The sequence below is a fragment of the Macaca fascicularis genome, chromosome 3 (assembly GCF_037993035.2).
Source record: "Macaca fascicularis isolate 582-1 chromosome 3, T2T-MFA8v1.1".
Classification (NCBI taxonomy): domain Eukaryota; kingdom Metazoa; phylum Chordata; class Mammalia; order Primates; family Cercopithecidae; genus Macaca; species Macaca fascicularis.
The window spans coordinates 179,572,409-179,590,280 of NC_088377.1; the positions used below are offsets into that span (position 1 = coordinate 179,572,409).

Consider the following 17,872-nt stretch of genomic DNA (forward strand, 5'->3'; position numbering starts at 1 on the left):
CTTGGCCTTGGAGTCTCTGCCATGGGATGGGGTAGTGCTGGTCATTGGGAAGGCAGGGAAGGGGATGCTGACTCGATTCTGCTCGTGTCTCTGCTCTAGAAGTGCCTAGATTTGAAAGGCTCACCTTATTCTTGATCTTCCGCCGAATTTTCTTCAGGGCCTTCTCCTCTGATTTTGACAGGGGCAATTTGGTGGGGATGGGATAGCCCTCAGCGATCAGGGTCCTCTTTTCCTCCTCTGTCAGGACCAGAGGGCCTGATCCCTGCAGTTTCTGTGCAGACCAAGGAGCAGAAAAGGGTCAAAGAAAAAGAACTGGGACCACTGAAGAATAGCCTCCCGATGGGGTGACGAGAATCTGTTACAATGTCTTACAGAAGGCTCTGGGACAAGGATGCCCCACCTGCTTTGGATGATAGATGGGTATTTTGAAGGGCATGGGAAGATGGGGAAGACACTCTCATGTGAGTGTTATAACCTAGGGGTTATAATTCAAGGAAAAGAATAAAGAAACCTCCACCCATTATTTCCCAGGAAGCACCCCGCTCGCTAAAACATGAAAAGAAAAAGTAGAGAAGTCATTTCCCACATCCCTAGAGATTTCCTGGCCTTGGAGTGATGAAGGATTCATTTGCAGCCCTGCTTTGTACAACAGTTTTGTTGTTCTCCTTCTGAAAATGCAATTTTATAAGGTGCTCTCTACACACCAGGAGTCACTTCTCCACTTTTAGCTAAGGGTGCAGAGCACCCAGGGACACACCTGCAGACTCTTTCCATAGAAGCCTCTGGCTTTAGCAGTCTCAGACTGTCCATCAGCAATGAAGACAAGAACAGTAGCCCATCTCATGGACCCCACAGTAGAATGGCGTGTTTATAATTAATCAGAGTCCCTATTGCATTTTAGCTCCATACTAAATGCCATGGAGGACTATCTCTCAAGTAGCTTGTGATCAAGACTGTGAGACTGAATTGATACCCATGAAAGGATAAGAGTAATTAAATGCTAAACTGTACTCTTAGCGGATATGGTTTGGCTCTGTGTCCCCACCCAAATCTCATTTTATTGCTCCCATAATTCCCACGTGTTGTGGGAGGGACCCAGTGGGAGATGACTGAATTATGGGGTGAGTCTTTCCCGTGCTGTTCTTGTGAGAGTGAATGACTCTCACAAGATCTGATGGTTTTAAAAAACCGGAATTGCACTGTATAAGCTCTCTCTTTCCCTGCTGCCATCCATGTAAGACCTGACTTGCTCCTCTTTGCCTTCCACCATAATTGTGAGGCTTCTCTAGCCACATGGAACTGTAAGTCCAATTAAACCTCTTTCTTTTGTAAATTGCCCAGTCTCGGGTATGTCTTTATCAGCAGCATGAAAATGAAATAATACATTAGCTAAAGGTGCACTAAAAATTTGAAGTAAGAGAACAGTGCTATGAGCTGTGTAATCAGGAAAGGTTTAGGGCAGGAGATGAGATTTGAATTGGGCCTCCTGAAAGAAAGGGGATGATTTACATAAGAGAGAGGAGTGCATTCTAAGCAAAAGGCAGTATTTTGAAAAGTCACTGAAGAAGCCACTCTGCCTAGTGTGGGTAAGGAGTTCTTGAAGCAGCGGAGGGTTGGACACCTGATAATGAGTAAAGGTGTCACGGCTTGGTGCCAATAGATGATAGGGAAACACAACATAGTTGTTGTGCAAGCATCTGACATGGGGAAGAGTTCCTCCATCAACATGTAGAATGGACAGATCACAGTAGTACACACAGGTATATAGGATACAAGCTATTCTACTAATCCAAGGAGTGAAGTCAGGTTCCAGTTGAAAAGGTGAAGAAAGAGTGGAAAGGTGAATTCCCTTGTCCTCAGTAACAGTGAAATATAAGAATGTGGTTACAGATCAAGAACTTTCAGGGATGGAATCAATACAAACTTTCAAAGTTATGTTAATTAATGGATGGATGGTTCTTACAGAATTTTTAAACATCTCATTTCATTTAAATTTTCTAGTTGTGATACTGTAAATTCAAAATAGCTGATTATAATTTTTACAATTTCATAGAAATCAATTCACTCCTAGAACAATAAGAAGTTAATGATCTATTCTTCATTATGGTGTCCTCATGTATGTGAGGGATGAACGATGGGTCTTGATGTCTGATCTGAGTTTCTGGGTTAAGAGTCATATGACACACAGAAAAGGCTTAAACTGTTTTTGACCTTTAGGCATCAAAGACATTAATCTCATAGTAATTTTTAAGTTCACCAAAAATTGCTTATTTAAAATATAAAAGGTATTTCCTATGACATAGGTCACGAGGATCATTAACACAAATATTTATGATAGAACTTTGAGGAGAAAAACCCCAAATCTTTATTCCTCATGCCTATAGCTCTGTAAAATAAACATACGAATAAAAACCGGAAGTGTGCATGTGAAAACGAAGAGAATTGTGGTAGTAAAAGGTGAGGTGTGCAGGCAGTTCTTGGAAAGTGTTCTTTAGGGTTGACATCACTCCGCTTTGGCCATTAATCAGAAACTTCTTGACAAAAGTGAAAAACAAACAGCCTTGAGTGGTCCTGCTCTAGATACAGCCCCATGGGAATGAATGGAGAAGGTTCCTTTTGGTCCAGGAACGCCCGCTGCATACTTACATGAGGAGCCGTGAGAAGAGGGGAGCTGGAGAGGGCGGAGGGGGCCCGGGGTGCAGCTCTGGAGGGGCTGTGGGTCTGAGGCAGACTGAAGGGGTGCAGGCGTGGGTTGGGACTCAGGCTGCCCTCTGAGTCACTGCCGTGACTGCTCGGGGGGGTGGGCGGTAAATGCAGGTGGTCCACTGGGGCTGCAAAAAAGGAAGCACATCTCATCCATCCCAGAGCCACAAATCAGGATACAACTGATCTGTGGGACAGTGAACTAAAGCACAAGGGGCCTCCATGAGCTGACACAGACAGATCTCCAAAGTGCAGAGGCTGGATACAGGAGTCCTCCTTTTGCATGAAAACAGAGACAAAGAGGATATGGACCCCATATTTGCTTGTATTGGCAAAAAGAAACACTGGAAGTGTATACAAGAAACCAATAAACGTGCAACCAGGGGCCAGGCGAAGTGGCTCATGGCTATAATCCCAGCACTTTGTGAGGCTCGGGTGGGCAGATCAAATGAGGTCAGGAGTTTGTGACCAGCCTGACCAACATGGTGAAACTCCATCTCTACTAAAAGTACAAAAATTAGTTGAGTGTGGTGGCACAAGCCTGTAGTCCCAGCTACTTGGGAGGCTGAGGCAGGAGAATTGCTTGAACCCAGGCAAGATCACGCCACTGCACTCCAGCCTGGGTGACAGAGCGAGACTCCATCTCAAAAAGTCAGTGGCTGCTTTGAAAAAAGCCAGATTGTTTCTGGAGCAATGTGCGTGGTCATGCCTGCAGGCAAGACGCCAGGCATTCTTCATTCAGAAAACATGAAACCCATCTTCAGATGGGGGAGTGGGCACAGGAAAAGTAAGTGAGAGTTCAGTGGGGAGACTTTCTCCTGTAAAGTCTCCGCCCTTCCTCAGGGAGGCACAACACCCTCTCTGCCAGGGCCTATGGAGCCTTGGCCAGTGTCCATCAGGCATCTCCAGGGCAGCAGAGATGGGCTTCTGAAGGAGGAATCCAACCAGGATTCCTTGAAATGAAAGCACTCTTGGTTCTCACTGTTCTTTCTGAACAGTGCATATTTCTGTTGTACCAGCCACTGCTACTGAGCCAAGGGAGATAACTGCAGGTAAACACTTCATTCCTGGAGCCTCCAGGACAATGAGTCCTCTGTACGGCAGCCCCACGGTGGGCATGGCCCACACAGCTAGGTCTGCTCGGCCAGGGAACCAACTGCTGAAGGCCATGAGAAGCCTCAGCGCATCACCTCCTCGTCCCTTCTTCCAATGGAGACTACCCAACGTACTATGGACGGGAAGGGCCCTCCTGAGACACAACAACTGACCCAAGAAAGATGACCTCATTCATAGCTGCCTGATACAGTATGGCTGTGTCCCCACCCAAATCTCATCTTGAATTGTAGCTCCCACAACTCCACTGTGTGGTGGGAGGGACCCAGTGGGAGATCACTGAATCATGGCGGCAGTTTCCCCCATGCTGTTCTTGTGGTAGTGAATAAGCCTCATGAGAGCTGATGGTTTTATAAGGGGAAACTCCTTTTACTTGGTTCTCATTTTCTCTCTCGCCTGCCGCCTTGTAAAATGTGCCTTTCGCTTTCCGCCATGATTGTGAGGCCTCCCTATCCATGTGGAACTGTGAGTCCATTACACCTCTTTTTCTTTATAAATTGCCCAGTCTCGGGTACTTTATCAGCAGCATGAAAACGGACTAATACACTGCCCTCAGAGAGGATAAGCAGCAATCAGCAGCTCTCTCCTACAGGAATACCTGAATAGCCGAGGCCACAGCAGGCGATGCCTGGTCCCCCGGCCCCGGCATGCTATTTTTTCTTCTCTCTCTCTCATTGCCATTCCCTGTCTCTCTCCCACTCTTTCTTTCTCTTTCTGCCACATATAGCTTTTCTCTAGATGTTTCCTCTTTCCCTTTTTCTCTGCCAGTCTTGCCAAAGAGGTCCCTGGGGTTTTTAGTCTCTGTGGGCACTCTTACAGCTAAAGAATATGCTAAAATAATCCTTGTCACACTATTCCCACTACTCCTGCCACGGGTGCAGGCAGCCCAGGAAGGGAACCACATGCCTTAAATATGCAGGTGCTTGGCTAAGAAGGAGGAGTCCTAAGCGTGTTAATCAAGGTTTCTTGAGTGCCATGAATATTATGGCACTTCATAGTTTAAAAACAAAACAAAACAGGAAGCAGACGAACCTAATAGGGGCTCTGTGCTGTTACATTCCCAAGAATGTACCTAAAGTACCTAAAGCCACCCTGTCCCTTTCACTTGGTAGGGGCCAAATTATTCTAATACTGTTCTTCCGTCTAAGCAGAGGGCCCTTCACAAAAGACAGAAAGAGAATGATGAGAAAAGCAAGTGAAGCAACTTAAATCTTGTCTTTCCTACCTATGAAAGAGCTACAGGGCTGGCCAGAGGCACCTCAGGATCAGATTTCTAAATATCATTTGAAATGCTGCTTTTGGGTTACTGCAAGGTCTGGGGACAACAAGCTACTTTGCCTAGAAATTGCTGCAGTCAAGGATATAGAATTTCCTTATCTCTGTTTATCCAGGATAATAAGGAAGGGCTGTCCTTTACTTTATTCTTGAAACATTTCTCCTCCAATAACCCTGGATTCAGAAGCCACTATGGGATTCATTGTTATGGTGATGACACTTCTGAACCACATCGAAGCATAAAATTAAAAGAGTAAGATGCATTTGATAGTAATAACTAGTGTTATACAAATGAAAGCAATTACTTTGAAGCAGTATATGAAGCTGCAAGGCACTACTGTCTGTCACTCAGTGCAAAGAAATAGTGTCTCGATATGGATTCTACTCAGTATTGTTAACTTTTAAAATTTAATCATGTCTTTATTGATAATAAAGGCAAATAAAGGGCCAGCCCTGACTACATTGTTACAAACCAAATCCTGAGTTAGTTTCTAATGGAAAGAAGATAGCTGATATTTTCATGAGAAGTGCTCATATGTAAATATCCTCACGTTTATATACTGTAGCACATATACCTTTTTGGTGACAACTGTATAAGCCAATTTCTTATTTGTTGACCAAAGTAATGAACTGTACTTCAAAATTTGTACTGAAAGTATGAATGGGACCGGATGAGGTGCCACATGCCTATAATCCTGTCACTTTGGTGGGCCAAGGTGGGAGGGTCACTTGAGCTCAGGAGTTTCAGACCAGCCTGGGTAACACGGTGAAACTCTGTCTCTAAAGAAAATACAAAATTCAGCTTGGCATGGTGGTGCATGCCTATAGTCCCAGCTACTTGGGAGGCCGAGGTGGGAGAATCGCTTGAGCCCATGAGGTTGAGGTTGCCGCGAGCCAGGACTGCACTACTGCACTCCAGCCTGGACAACAGAATGAGACCCTGTTTCACAGAAAAAATAAATAAATAAAAAGTAGGAATGAAAAGGGAAGTGAGGGCATGACCGAAGGCACAGAAGTGAGAAGAGCAGGACCTATACAGGAGAATCTGTATAAACAAGGTGGCAGAGAGAGTTTCATTAGACTTTATGAGGCTCAGGGGTCTGCATCCGTTCCTAGCTATGGGCTTCACAGGAGAACAAAGAGAAACTCAGAAAGAAACTGACATAGAGAAAGAAAAATATAGACATATAACAACCTTGGCCAGACGTGGTGGCTTATGCCTGTAATACCAGGACTTTGGGAGGCCGAGGCAAGCAGATTGTCTAAGGCTGGGAGTTCAAGACTAGCCTGACCAATGTGGCAAAACCTCGTCTCTACTAAAAATACCAAAATTAGCTGGGTGTGGTGGCGCACACCTGTAATCCCAGCTTCTCAGGAGGCTGAGGCACAGGAATCGCTTGAACCTGGGAGGCAGAGGTTGCAGTGAGCCAAAATGGTGCCATTGCACTCCAGCCTGGGTAACAGAGTGAGACTCTGTCTCAAAAAAAAGAAAAAAGTATGACCACCTCTCAAGGACGTGTTAATTCTAGATGGATGGATGTCAAGAAGCCCAAAAAGATGCACAACTGTAAACTATGAACATGACCAAATAGAGAGGGGGCTCCTTGCAATGGCTGTCATCCAAAGTCAATGTTTACAAACAATGAATTGGCCGCATAATTAATTGTGAATTTACTTCACAAAGAGTTGAAACTAGAGTTGTTTAAAATAAGCAAGGTGCCTTTGTAGATGGTTGTTGATTTGTGGGGTTCTACAGGGTTCACACCTGGATGAGTAAGAGCTGCAGTTCTCTTGTTTGATAGTGTTATAGTAGCAGTCCATAAAGGTTTTGAAAAATATCACCCTGGCTAGAAGTAAAATATGGTAACACTTAGCCGAAACTTAATTAAGTGCATATATGGGAAAATAATATTTAGCTTGCAAAATTTTTATTTGGAAGCAAAATTTTTATTTTTTAAGAACAGAGCTATTTCATAAAGTCAGCTACATCTGTGGTACAAACTCATCCCAGCTCTCTCACCATATTCCCTCTCTGTAGACTCAGAGACCATCTCCACACCCAAAGGGACACAGGGAGGGCAGACAGACCTTCTTTAGGAGAGAAGTTTAGAAACTGATCCACTTCATGAGGCTCCAGCTTAATTTTAGGAATAATGGTCTGGCACGAGGAATCAACCTGGAGGAAGAATTTCAAACACAAGTTTTAAAAACCAATCACAGCCTTGACGACACACGCAGCAGAGCTATTTGTCACCTGTGTCTTCCTCTCGGGACAGCCCTGCCTATCCTGGAGAATAGCTGAGTGTATGCAGCTTCCCTGACAGGGAGTCATTTTAGTTCTTAACCTTTTTCTCATCGCCAAACTGGGCATTACAGCTGACAGGACCCTCCGAACTTACTTGAGACCACCCTGGGTAACATAGTGAGACACCATCTCCCCCAAAAATATAAAAATTAGCCAGTCGTGATGGCGTGCACCTGTAGTTCCAGCTACTTGGGAGGCTGAGGCAGGAGAATCACTTGAGCCCGGGAATTTGAGGCTGCAGTGAGCTGTGATCATACCATTGCACTCCAGCCTAGGTAACAGAATGAGATCCTATCTCAAAAAAAAAAAAAAGAAAAAGAAAAGAACGCTCAGAACTCTAAAGTTGAAAGTTAAATGCTCAAGCCCAAGACTATATCAATATTCTTTTCTAAGTTTTTGTAGTACTGTAAAGGCATTTTATTACAAAATATTCTGGTACTTTTTTTGTGTGGCATCATTCTGCTAACTTTATTCTTTATACACAGTTTGGGTTAAGGAAGAACCAAACATTGCTTCCACTCCCTCTATCCTCACTCCACTTTGGGGCTTTAAAAAGCGACTAATAGTTGATACGGGTCAGGATTCCCAAGACTGCAGAATTTAGCTGTAGAGCATAACTGTGCATTTGATCTCTGAAAGAAAATAAGAGACCTTCTAAGAGGTGGTGACCTTAGCAGAATGAGGAGGGGCCAGGGGGTCTGTTATCCCAGTTCAGCCTCACACCAGCCTGGGAGTTTTCCCTGCCTGCAATGTAAAGCAGCCTGTAAATTACATATAGCCACAATGCACTTAAATCGAGTCAATCACCATGGAAAACGGGAACTAAATTTTAAAAAGTCACAGGCGTCCACCAGCTTGCCCTGGGGTAGGGACTGTGCACCAAACTACATCCTTTCTCTTATATAACTTTATTAATATTGATTATTAATAATGTTTATAATATATAATTAATATTAATAATTAATGTTATTATTAAGGCTTCTTAATGACTGATTATATCTAATCATGAAATGCCTGGTAGGGAAAGGAGAAAAGTTACCTGGCCCATACACGGGAGCAAGGCCATGCCTCCGAGCTTTGCTAGTTACATGCTTTACAATAATTCAACTAGCCCAGGCGTGTGGCTCACGCCTGTAATCCCAACACTTTGGGAGGCCGAAGTGGGCAGATCACTTGAGGTCAGGAGTTCGAGACCAACCTGGCCAACATGGTAAAACCCCATCTCTACTAAAAATACAAAAATTAGCCAGAGGTGGTGGCAGGTGCCTGTAATCCCAGCTACTCGGGAGGCTGAGGCACAAGAATCGCTGAACCCGGGAGGCGAAGGTTGCAGTGAGCTGAGATCGTGCCACTGCACTCCAGCTTGGGCGACAGAGTGAGACTTCTGTCTCAAAAAAAAAAAAAGTAATAAATAAAATAACTAAAATCCTGTGGAGCAAGGAGACTAATAGAGACCCAGACAGCCTAGTCTAATAAAGAGACTCAGGTAGTTACTGAGAAAGGAATCCTAGCACACTTGCAGAGGCCTCTGTCTATAACCCTTCATCATTTACACAGATGGACTAACAAGTGAGTATGCAGTGACATTTTATGAGTCTACTGATTCAGTGTTATCTTATTCTGAAGAGGCAGACATTGTATCTTTTTTTCTTTTTTTTTTTTTTGAGACAAGTCTTGCTCTGTCGCCCAGGCTGGAGTGCAGTGGTGCAATCTCGGCTCACTGCAGCTTCCGCCTCCCAAAGTGCTGGGATTGTAGGCATGAGTCACCATGCCCAGCTGCAGGTAGACACTCTATCTTGCTCATAAGAAATAGGCTGGGCGCGGTGGCTCAAGCCTGTAATCCCAGCACTTTGGGAGGCTGAGACGGGCGGATCACGAGGTCAGGAGATCGAGACCATCCTGGCCAACACGGTGAAAACCCATCTCTACTAAAAAATACAAAAAACTAGCCAGGCGAGGTGGCGGGCGCCTGTAGTCCCAGCTACTCGGGAGGCTGAGGCAGGAGAATGGCGTGATCCCGGGAGGCGGAGCTTGCAGTGAGCTGAGATCAGGCCACTGCACTCCAGCCTGGGCGACAGAGCAAGACTCCGTCTCAAAAAAAAAAAAAAAAAAGAAATCTGACTTAAGGAATGTTAATGAAGTTGTTGTTTATAACCCGAGGCTTTGAACTTAAGGGAAGCTAAGACAGGCTTCCAACACTTGCAAGAAGATGTACAAATATGATGCTGGTCCATGGCCGGACACTGGACATACCCAGAAAGAAGGTAGAGTAGAATTAAATTCTATTTGCAGTAGGCATGGAATCCAGTAAGGAAAAAATCCTGATTTCTTATGCTTTCCACGGGTAACATAATAATAAGTGTTATTATTACTATTAATATTATTATAATGTTATTAATATTGTTATTATATTCATATTATTATATGAATCAATAGGTGGGAGGTTCCGGACTTGAGTAAGGACAACTCAGCATCTCACTAGGAAAGTAAAATACTACACAGGAGCTCACATTCCCAGGAGCCACGCACTGTAAGCCACAGATTGTGTCATCACCTCAATCACTCCCTTTCCACTGCTTAAAAATCAGTGCCATAGAGAATTTTTTTTTACCATAGATATTTTCTGTGTTTTTTATTTTGTAACAGTAATGAAAGACAGACTGAAATCAGCTTACCTACTATCTTTTTCCAAACAATGGCTTTAAAGGAAGCTGGCACCAAATCAACATACCCTTATTAAATGTATACATATGTATATACACACATACAAAGTTGCATGTCCTTAAATGTACACAGCCACTAACTCCAAAAAGATTAAACACCTTATTGGAGAATGATCTACCTGTATCTTTTAATCCAACCTGTTTATACAGAAGAAAACTGAGCATACCCCAGTATTCATTTCCAGAGGAGGTTCCTCCTTTTCATACGGGGTGGAGATGGCTGTGATCGTCAGAGTGACAGACGGAACGAGTCCTGGGGGTGGTTCGTCTGTAATTGGCTCTGTCTTGATGGTTGTTGAAGGGAAGTCTGTAGACAGGTACCATTTCTCACTTTCCACCTCATCTGCAGGAAAAAGACAAGCACACATGTGAACTTGTTCAGGGCATCAGGCATAAGCAAAACAAACAACCACTGGTTTTTCTCCCCAAAAAAGCTCAGTGAAGGATTACTGAGAGTGGAATAAAAGAAAATGAAGTATGTGAGAGAAAAGATCGATAGATGTAAACAGTAAAGTAAGAATCGATACTTGTATTCACTTGCATGTGAGTGTGCCTAAAGAAACTCTGGAAGGAATCCATAGAAAAGAGAAACTGCGTTTCTCAGGAAGAAGCCTGGGTTGATGGGGAATAGAATAGGAGGGAGGATTTTGAATATGTAATGAGCTACTCTTTTTGGTTGTCAAATCATGTAAATGTGTTATCTAATCAAAAACAGATAAATAAGCAAATTTAAAAACATTAAAGAAAGAAGCAGCTGGGCACAGTGGCTCACACAAATAATCCCAGCACTTTGGGAAGCCAAGGCAAGAGAATTGCTTGAGCCCATGAGTTCAACACCAGCCTGGGCTACAATGCAAGACCCTGTCTCTACAAAAAAAAAAAAATTTTTTTAATTAGCTAGGTGCAGGGGTGAGCATCTGTGGTCCCAGCTACTTGGGAAGCTGAGGCAGGAGGATTGCTTAAGCCAGGAAGGCCAGGCTTCAGTGAGCCGTGATCACGTCAGTGTACTCCAGAGCCTGGGCAACAGAGTGAGACCCTGTCAAGAAAGAGAGAGAGAAAAAGGGAAGGGAGAGGGAGGGAGAGGGAGAGAGAGAGGGGGGGAGGGAAAAAGAGCGAGGGTGAGAGTGAGAGCAAGCCAGTGAGAGAGAGAGAGAGAGAGAGAAGCAAGCAAATGGTTGGCAACCAAGGGGAGACGATGGGAGAGCATGGTGAGTAGGTCTCTCTCTCCTTCTGCCCAAAGGGAAGATATTTGGTTTTTTTCATATTTTTTCTTCTCACTCCATTTTTTTTGTTTGTTTTTGTTCCCTTCTGTTTTCACTGTGATCCCACCTAGGCCTTAAACCTTAACTTAGACTTCCAGAGACTTTGCTCAGCCCTTTGGGAGACTTTGGTTTGCAATAACCATCTGCCCTTTGCTGAAATGGACTAAATACTCTTCCAGAGAAAACAGCTGCATCTTGGTGAGTCTGGGTCTTGTCTGGTCTTTCCTGATCATCACCAGGCCTGGAGATAGCTAACAACCGAGAGACAAGATTAGAGAACAGACAGAGTGCCTCCGCCACTTAATGCACACTCTTCTCAGAGTCTAAGAGGTACCCTGTATTTCTTAACAAATTACTTTGGGGCTAGCGCCTCAGCACTGCCTGGAAAAGCAGGGAGGAGGGAAGGAAAGGGAAAGACGAGAGGGTTGGAAACAGCCACAGAACAAGACAAAGCAAGCTAAAGGCCACATTCCTTAGCTGATACCAGTTTTACTAAAATGAGGCTAAAATTAAGCAAAGACATGCTCCTTTACCAAAATGCTTAAACACATACACCACATTTCACATACTTAGTGACCCATGACTGTTAGGAGAGCCAAGTCGTTCACATTATAAATTTATTTTACATTTAAGAATGTGACTCCAGTTTTCTTATGAAACGGTACAATCATTCAGAACCGCTAGCAGGAAGGGAAGGGTAGATGCAGAAACTAAGAACTAAAATCTAAGATTATTAAACTTGTGTTTCATAAGCAACTTCCTTCAAGTGCAAAAACAGGTTCATATTTGAGGAAAATTATTTCCCCCCTAAATCCAGCTTATAATTGATAAATTATCCCAGCCTCAATTTATTTCCCGCGGTGAAATAAAGACGGGATGGGCAGGCCTTCTGGTGGAGGATGACGTTTTGCTTTTAGAGTGGCGCTGCTGAGTGCTATGGTGTGACGGGGATTTCCATCCTTCATGGGGTGTGGGCCATATCGTGGTGGAAGGGGAGGGAGGGGGAACAAAGGGCCTTCTGATGGCGGCCAGAGGAGGGAGACCACTCTGTACCGGACTCAGACCGTGCCCCAGCTCAGCCCAGAGAAGAAGCAACTGGACCACCAGCCAAAAGATTCTGTTGACTCTCCCCAAAGGAGTTTAGGAGCTGGAAGACACTGTCTGCTGCAAAGAACACCCACTTAGGACAGTCAGAGAAGGGTTGGGGAGCCAGAGACATCAGAGATTTCATTTTTTCCATTCAGCAATGACATGGTGATGCTTTTGCTTTTTTTGTTTTGTTTTGTTTTGAGACATTCTTGCTCTGTCACCCAGGCTGGAGTGCAGTGGCGCCATCTTGGCTCGCTGCAAGCTCCGCCTCCCAGATTCAGGAGATTCTCCTGCCTCAGCCTCCTGAATAGCTGGAATTACAGGTGTGCACCACGACACCCAGCTAATTTTTGTATTTTTAGTAGAGATGGGATTTTGCCATGTTGGTCAGGCTGGTCTTGAACTCCTGACCTCAGGTGATCGGCCTCCCAAAGTGCTGGGATTACAGGTGTCAGCCACCCTGCATAGCCATGCTTTTGCTTTTTGAAGTCAACACTTAAAGCCTGCCCACATTGAGCAATATTTATCCCTGGCAGAGGCTGGAAGAAAGACGGTAAGATGAAATATAGCCTCAGTACAGGCTGAAATGGATGGTAAGGAAGCAACCCTGAGAAAAAGGTCGCACACAATTACCAGGAAATTGTGAGATAAGCCCAGGTCCCTTGACTGTGCAGTGAAGGCGACTGTGATGAAACTTAATTCACAAGGCAAACAAAAGAAGAGGCAAAAGTTTAAAAAAAAAAAAAAAAGAATACAAAAAATTATAAGACAAAATGAAGATGGTTGATAGAATCAGTTCTTCCAATCTAGCGAAGCCATTCTCAAAGCATGCACATTCATAAAACAAGTCAAGACCATTTATATTCTTAATGCCCAGTGTCCTATAGCCTTCCTTACAAATGTGCAAATATCATCAGTGTTGCCTCAGGGAATGGAAACCGCAGGGCAAGCGATGGTACCTGAACTGTAAAAGGAAACTTTCTCTCTCAAGGACAACTACATTTCCAAGAGAGAAGCCCAATGCAGTGGCCTCTTCTCCCCTGAGCTTGTTTGAGGACAAACAACTGGCGCTGCTTTCGTGCTCCCACTCCAATATAGCAATTTAGTCCTTGATCCTGAGTTATAGAGAGATTTAAGGCCATCGAGCTCAAATATATATTTTTTTTTTTTTTTTTAGACAGAGTCTTGATGTGTCACGCAGGCTGCAGTGCAGTGGCGCGATCTCAGCTCACTGCAATCTCTGCCTCCTAGGTTCAAGCAGTTCTCCTGCCTCAGCCTCCCAAGTAGCTGAGATTACAGGTGTGTGCCACCATGCCTGGCTAATTTTTGTATTTTTTGTATTTTTAGTAGAGATGGGGTTTCACCATGTTGGCTAGGCTGGTCTCGAAATCCTGACCTCAGGTGACCCACCCGCCTCAGCCTCCCAAAGTGCTGGGATTACAGGTATGAACCACCACGTCCAGCCTATCATTTCTAGATGAGGAAAATGACACCTGGGCCTAGGTCACATGGCAAATTAGTGGCAGAACCCAGATCTCTGCACTCTGGCCAGTAATCTTCCCATTAACCCGAAAACTTTCTATGTGGATAAAGATTATGCATAAATAATGCTCACTGCGGCATTGTGTATAATGCCAAAAACTGAAAATAACCAAAACATTAAAAAGCAAGAGAAAAGTTAAGTCAATTATGGTGCATCCATACAATGGAATATTTACACAGACATTAATATTACATGTATACAGCCTTTTTAATTACAAAGGAAAGACATAATAAAATATTAAGATAAAAACTCTCTATATAAATTTATATACTATTAAAGAAGAAAGTGACAGAGAAGAATCAAAAGAAATATGTCAAATAGTAAGCATCTCTGGATAATCGTTCAGAACATGCATGACTTTTTCTTTAAATTTTATAGTACTTCTGGATTTCCAATCTTGGGACACTATTGTCTTTGGATGAACACACAGGGACATGGCCTGCTCTACTTCATGGCTTAGGATGGTAATTATTGGATAGAGGCTCCAATTGCCCAAGGGGCCATTTAGAAGCCCTTGACTCAGTAAGAGTCAATGAGTCCCTTATTATGTAAACACGTTGCATTCCTGGCTCCAGGTCTTCCTCCTCCCTCCTTCCAGGTCTTTTGTCTTAGAATTTTGCAGTGCCCTCCTACCATGGGCTGATCCCCACCTACAGCTTGGTTCTGTGGCTTGATGTACCAATAGTATGTGAGCTTTTTAATACAAGCAGAGTTTTGGAATGTGCTTGCAGGATGGAACTAAGGTTGCTGCAGTTTTGCCATCAGCATGAGAAGAATGAGCTGGGATAATCTAGTTATCTCAGGAGAAAGATGACAGCCACGGAGAACAGTCACCCCCAGAGGAGCTGAGCCAAGGCTAGCCAACTGTCAGCTGACCTCAGAGATGCCAGTGAATCTAGCTGAAACTCGCAGAACAACTCTGCTGACCCCCACGCAGAAACAGACACGTGGATTACCATAATAAATGACTGAGTGACTGCGTTTGGGGGTGGTTTGTTATGCCGCAACAGAGCTGGCCGATACAATATAGCCGAATGTATGAAAAATAAATGAAACCCATTACATTAGAATCTATTACAATAAAATTACTACATTCATTTCCAAAATAATTCCTCTGAACCATCAACTATGGATCATATCAATAAATATTTGTAGACTGGCTGATCGGACCTACTAGTTACATCATAAAATATGAAATGACTTCATATGAAGAAAGTCAGCCAGTAAGTAGTTTGGTGAGAACAGCATTCCAGTGGTAGCTGAAATGAAAGAAAAGAGCTTTTATTCTGAACTACTGGAGGTTGGCTTGTACTTTCTTACTCAATGGAAATAAATACCAAATCACAGAAAACAAAATGACAAATGTAATCTATGAAGTGAGGGTTAAGGAAGGACAGAGTCTAGGAGAAGGAGCAGAATATGTAACACAATGTTTCTCCATGACCTTATTTTTGTAGTTTTACTTTATTGGCAAAAAGAACAGTAGGGCTACCCTGGCTTAGAACTGGAATTATCCTTGGATGTCTTAGTTATTGGCTAAACTACAAACGTAAGAGTCAGTAGACACTGTACACCCTCTAATTTCTAAAACTTGAAGCTGAGATACCGAGTGGAAAAAATAAAAATGTTCTTTCTGCATTGTGTTTATACGTCTTTTAAGTGTCATTTCAGATGAAAAACATCCCTGGTAAAGTTTAGCAGTCCACAGTGTGAAGAATAAGAACAACCCCCGCCCCCCCATATCAGCTGATTCAAACAGCTTCCTGTCAAAGGTCAAACTGGCACATTTCCTCAGCTTCACCACTTAGCTGTCGCCAAAAAAATAAAAACAAGCCACCATTGTGGTGAGAAGCAAGTCCTTTACATCCAAAGACAAAACGGAGCAGCCATGATCAATGGGGCTAGATGCCAAGTTATCAAATCATCGAGATGGACAAAGAGACTGAAAAAGACACGAACTCAAAGCCAAGGTAACAGCAACACCAAAATGCAGGTGTTCCATCCTTTCCATATGTGCCACGTAGATAAGCACGAACGGATACAGGTTCCTAGGAAAGAAAGGAAAAAACAAACCAACCAACCAAAAACCCTAAATTGGGAGTTGGCATTATCTTGATATATAATGAAAGGAAAATAAAAACTCAGGACCCCAATCCACTATGCCAAAGGGAAAAATCAAGCTGAAAGCTGAGTCATGCAAGAAACTACCTTTCCTTTTATTCCTAAGCACAATTATAGATAAAAGGTTAAAGATCTCCACAAGTAGACACTCCATGTTGACCTTTTTTTTTTCTTTTTTTCAGACAGTCTTGCTCTGTCACTGCAGCCTTGACCACCCAGGCCCAAGGGATCCTGTCACCTCAGCCTCCCAAGTAGCTGGGACTACAGGCATATATCACCACGTCCAGCTAATTTTTTTTTTATTTATTTTTTGTAGAGAAGAGGTCTCACTGTGTTGCTGCACAGGCTGGTCTCAAACTCCTGGGCTCCAGTAATCCTCCTGCTTCGGCCACCCAAAGTGCTAGGATCACAGTCATGAGCACCCAGCTTAACATTCATCTTATCTTAATGAAAAGTGTTGATTTACTGAGCACGAGATGAATGCGTAATGGACTATTCCCCACCTGCTCCTTTTCTCTCTTGCAACATGTGGATTACCACACTCTCCCTTCTTTCCTGTTCAGCCACTTTTCCTTTAAATACTGAAGTCCTCAAAGTCATCTTTGCAGAAAGGCACAGACCACAGATTATTTCTGTGATTCTGTGTTTATTTGTTCTGGGTATGTCTTTAACCTTGGCAAAGTAAACTCCTAAATTGATTGAGACCTGTATCAGATACTTTTCGGTTTACAATACACACACACACACACACACACACACACTTATATACATGTGAACATAGAGAGAATGGGCATTTATTCTTAAAAAGAGAAATCAGATGACGTACTACCACTTAAGCATGAGAAAAACACATACGCAGTTGGTCCTTGAACAACACAGGTTTGAACCGTGCGGGTCCACTCACAAGCAGATTTTTTTTAAACAAACATTGATTGAAAATACAGTATTCATAGGATGCAAAACCCAAGAACAGTGAGGGCTGACTGTACATCCATTTACTATTTACATAACATATCTAAAGTAAAAAGAAAATTGTTTAAATTAAATAAATATGCCTCATCTAAATCCTTTAGCATTTCATTTGTTTGCCCTTTGAAAATTTTCAAAGGAGTTGGCACATCTTGACCAATTTTTTAATGTAAAATTCTCTTAAAGGAAAAATATAATGGCTGGGCTCTGGAAGCTGGGGAAAGGGGCAAGAATTCAGTTAAATGTGTCAGAATCATATTAAACTACAGCCCACTACATGCTCCAATGGAAGTTAGAGGACTATCTCCCCCTGGCCCCGTTCCTGAGTATCTTAACCCTGAAATAACTTTCACTATTGAATGGCATGAAGAGGTGGTGATAATAGTAAAAATAGAAAATATTTACTACATCCTTTCTTCTTCATTGAAGAAGTTATGACTCTCATTCATGAATATCCAAAGTAACTGTAATGACTAGATTAATGTGAACATTGCTTTCTTATACTAATCTAGCATGGCAATGGCTAGGTAGAGAAGTCATTATTTTACTATTTTTCAAAAAATAAAAAGGGGAAACATCATTATTGTTTTTATCTGTTTGGAAAAAAGTAAAAGGTAACACCAAAAACGGGGAGGAACAGCAAAATAGCGTGTATTACAAACCCAAGCTTCAGACGGAAGAGGTCAACTGGTCCTCTGCCTGTCCTCCCCAGTCACTGTCAGGTTCTCTCTTTGGCCGTGCAGGACAGAGGACCCGGTGACTCTCTCGG

General features: G+C 43.2%; 1 protein-coding gene across 4 annotated transcripts in view; it reads right to left on the reverse strand.

The window, feature by feature from the left end:
- CREB3L2 (cAMP responsive element binding protein 3 like 2) overlaps positions 1 to 17,872 on the reverse strand; it is a 128,432-nt gene that overhangs the window by 31,573 nt on the left and 78,987 nt on the right. For all 4 annotated transcript variants that reach the window (XM_074036065.1, XM_005550880.5, XM_074036064.1 and 1 more), the window contains 4 exons: positions 10,287 to 10,462; positions 7,180 to 7,267; positions 2,647 to 2,831; positions 125 to 271 (listed from right to left, as the gene is read on the reverse strand). In XM_074036065.1, the coding sequence (XP_073892166.1) occupies positions 125 to 271; positions 2,647 to 2,831; positions 7,180 to 7,267; positions 10,287 to 10,298 (432 nt within the window). In that variant the 5' untranslated portion in view covers positions 10,299 to 10,462. The remainder of the gene's footprint in view (positions 1 to 124; positions 272 to 2,646; positions 2,832 to 7,179; positions 7,268 to 10,286; positions 10,463 to 17,872) is intronic.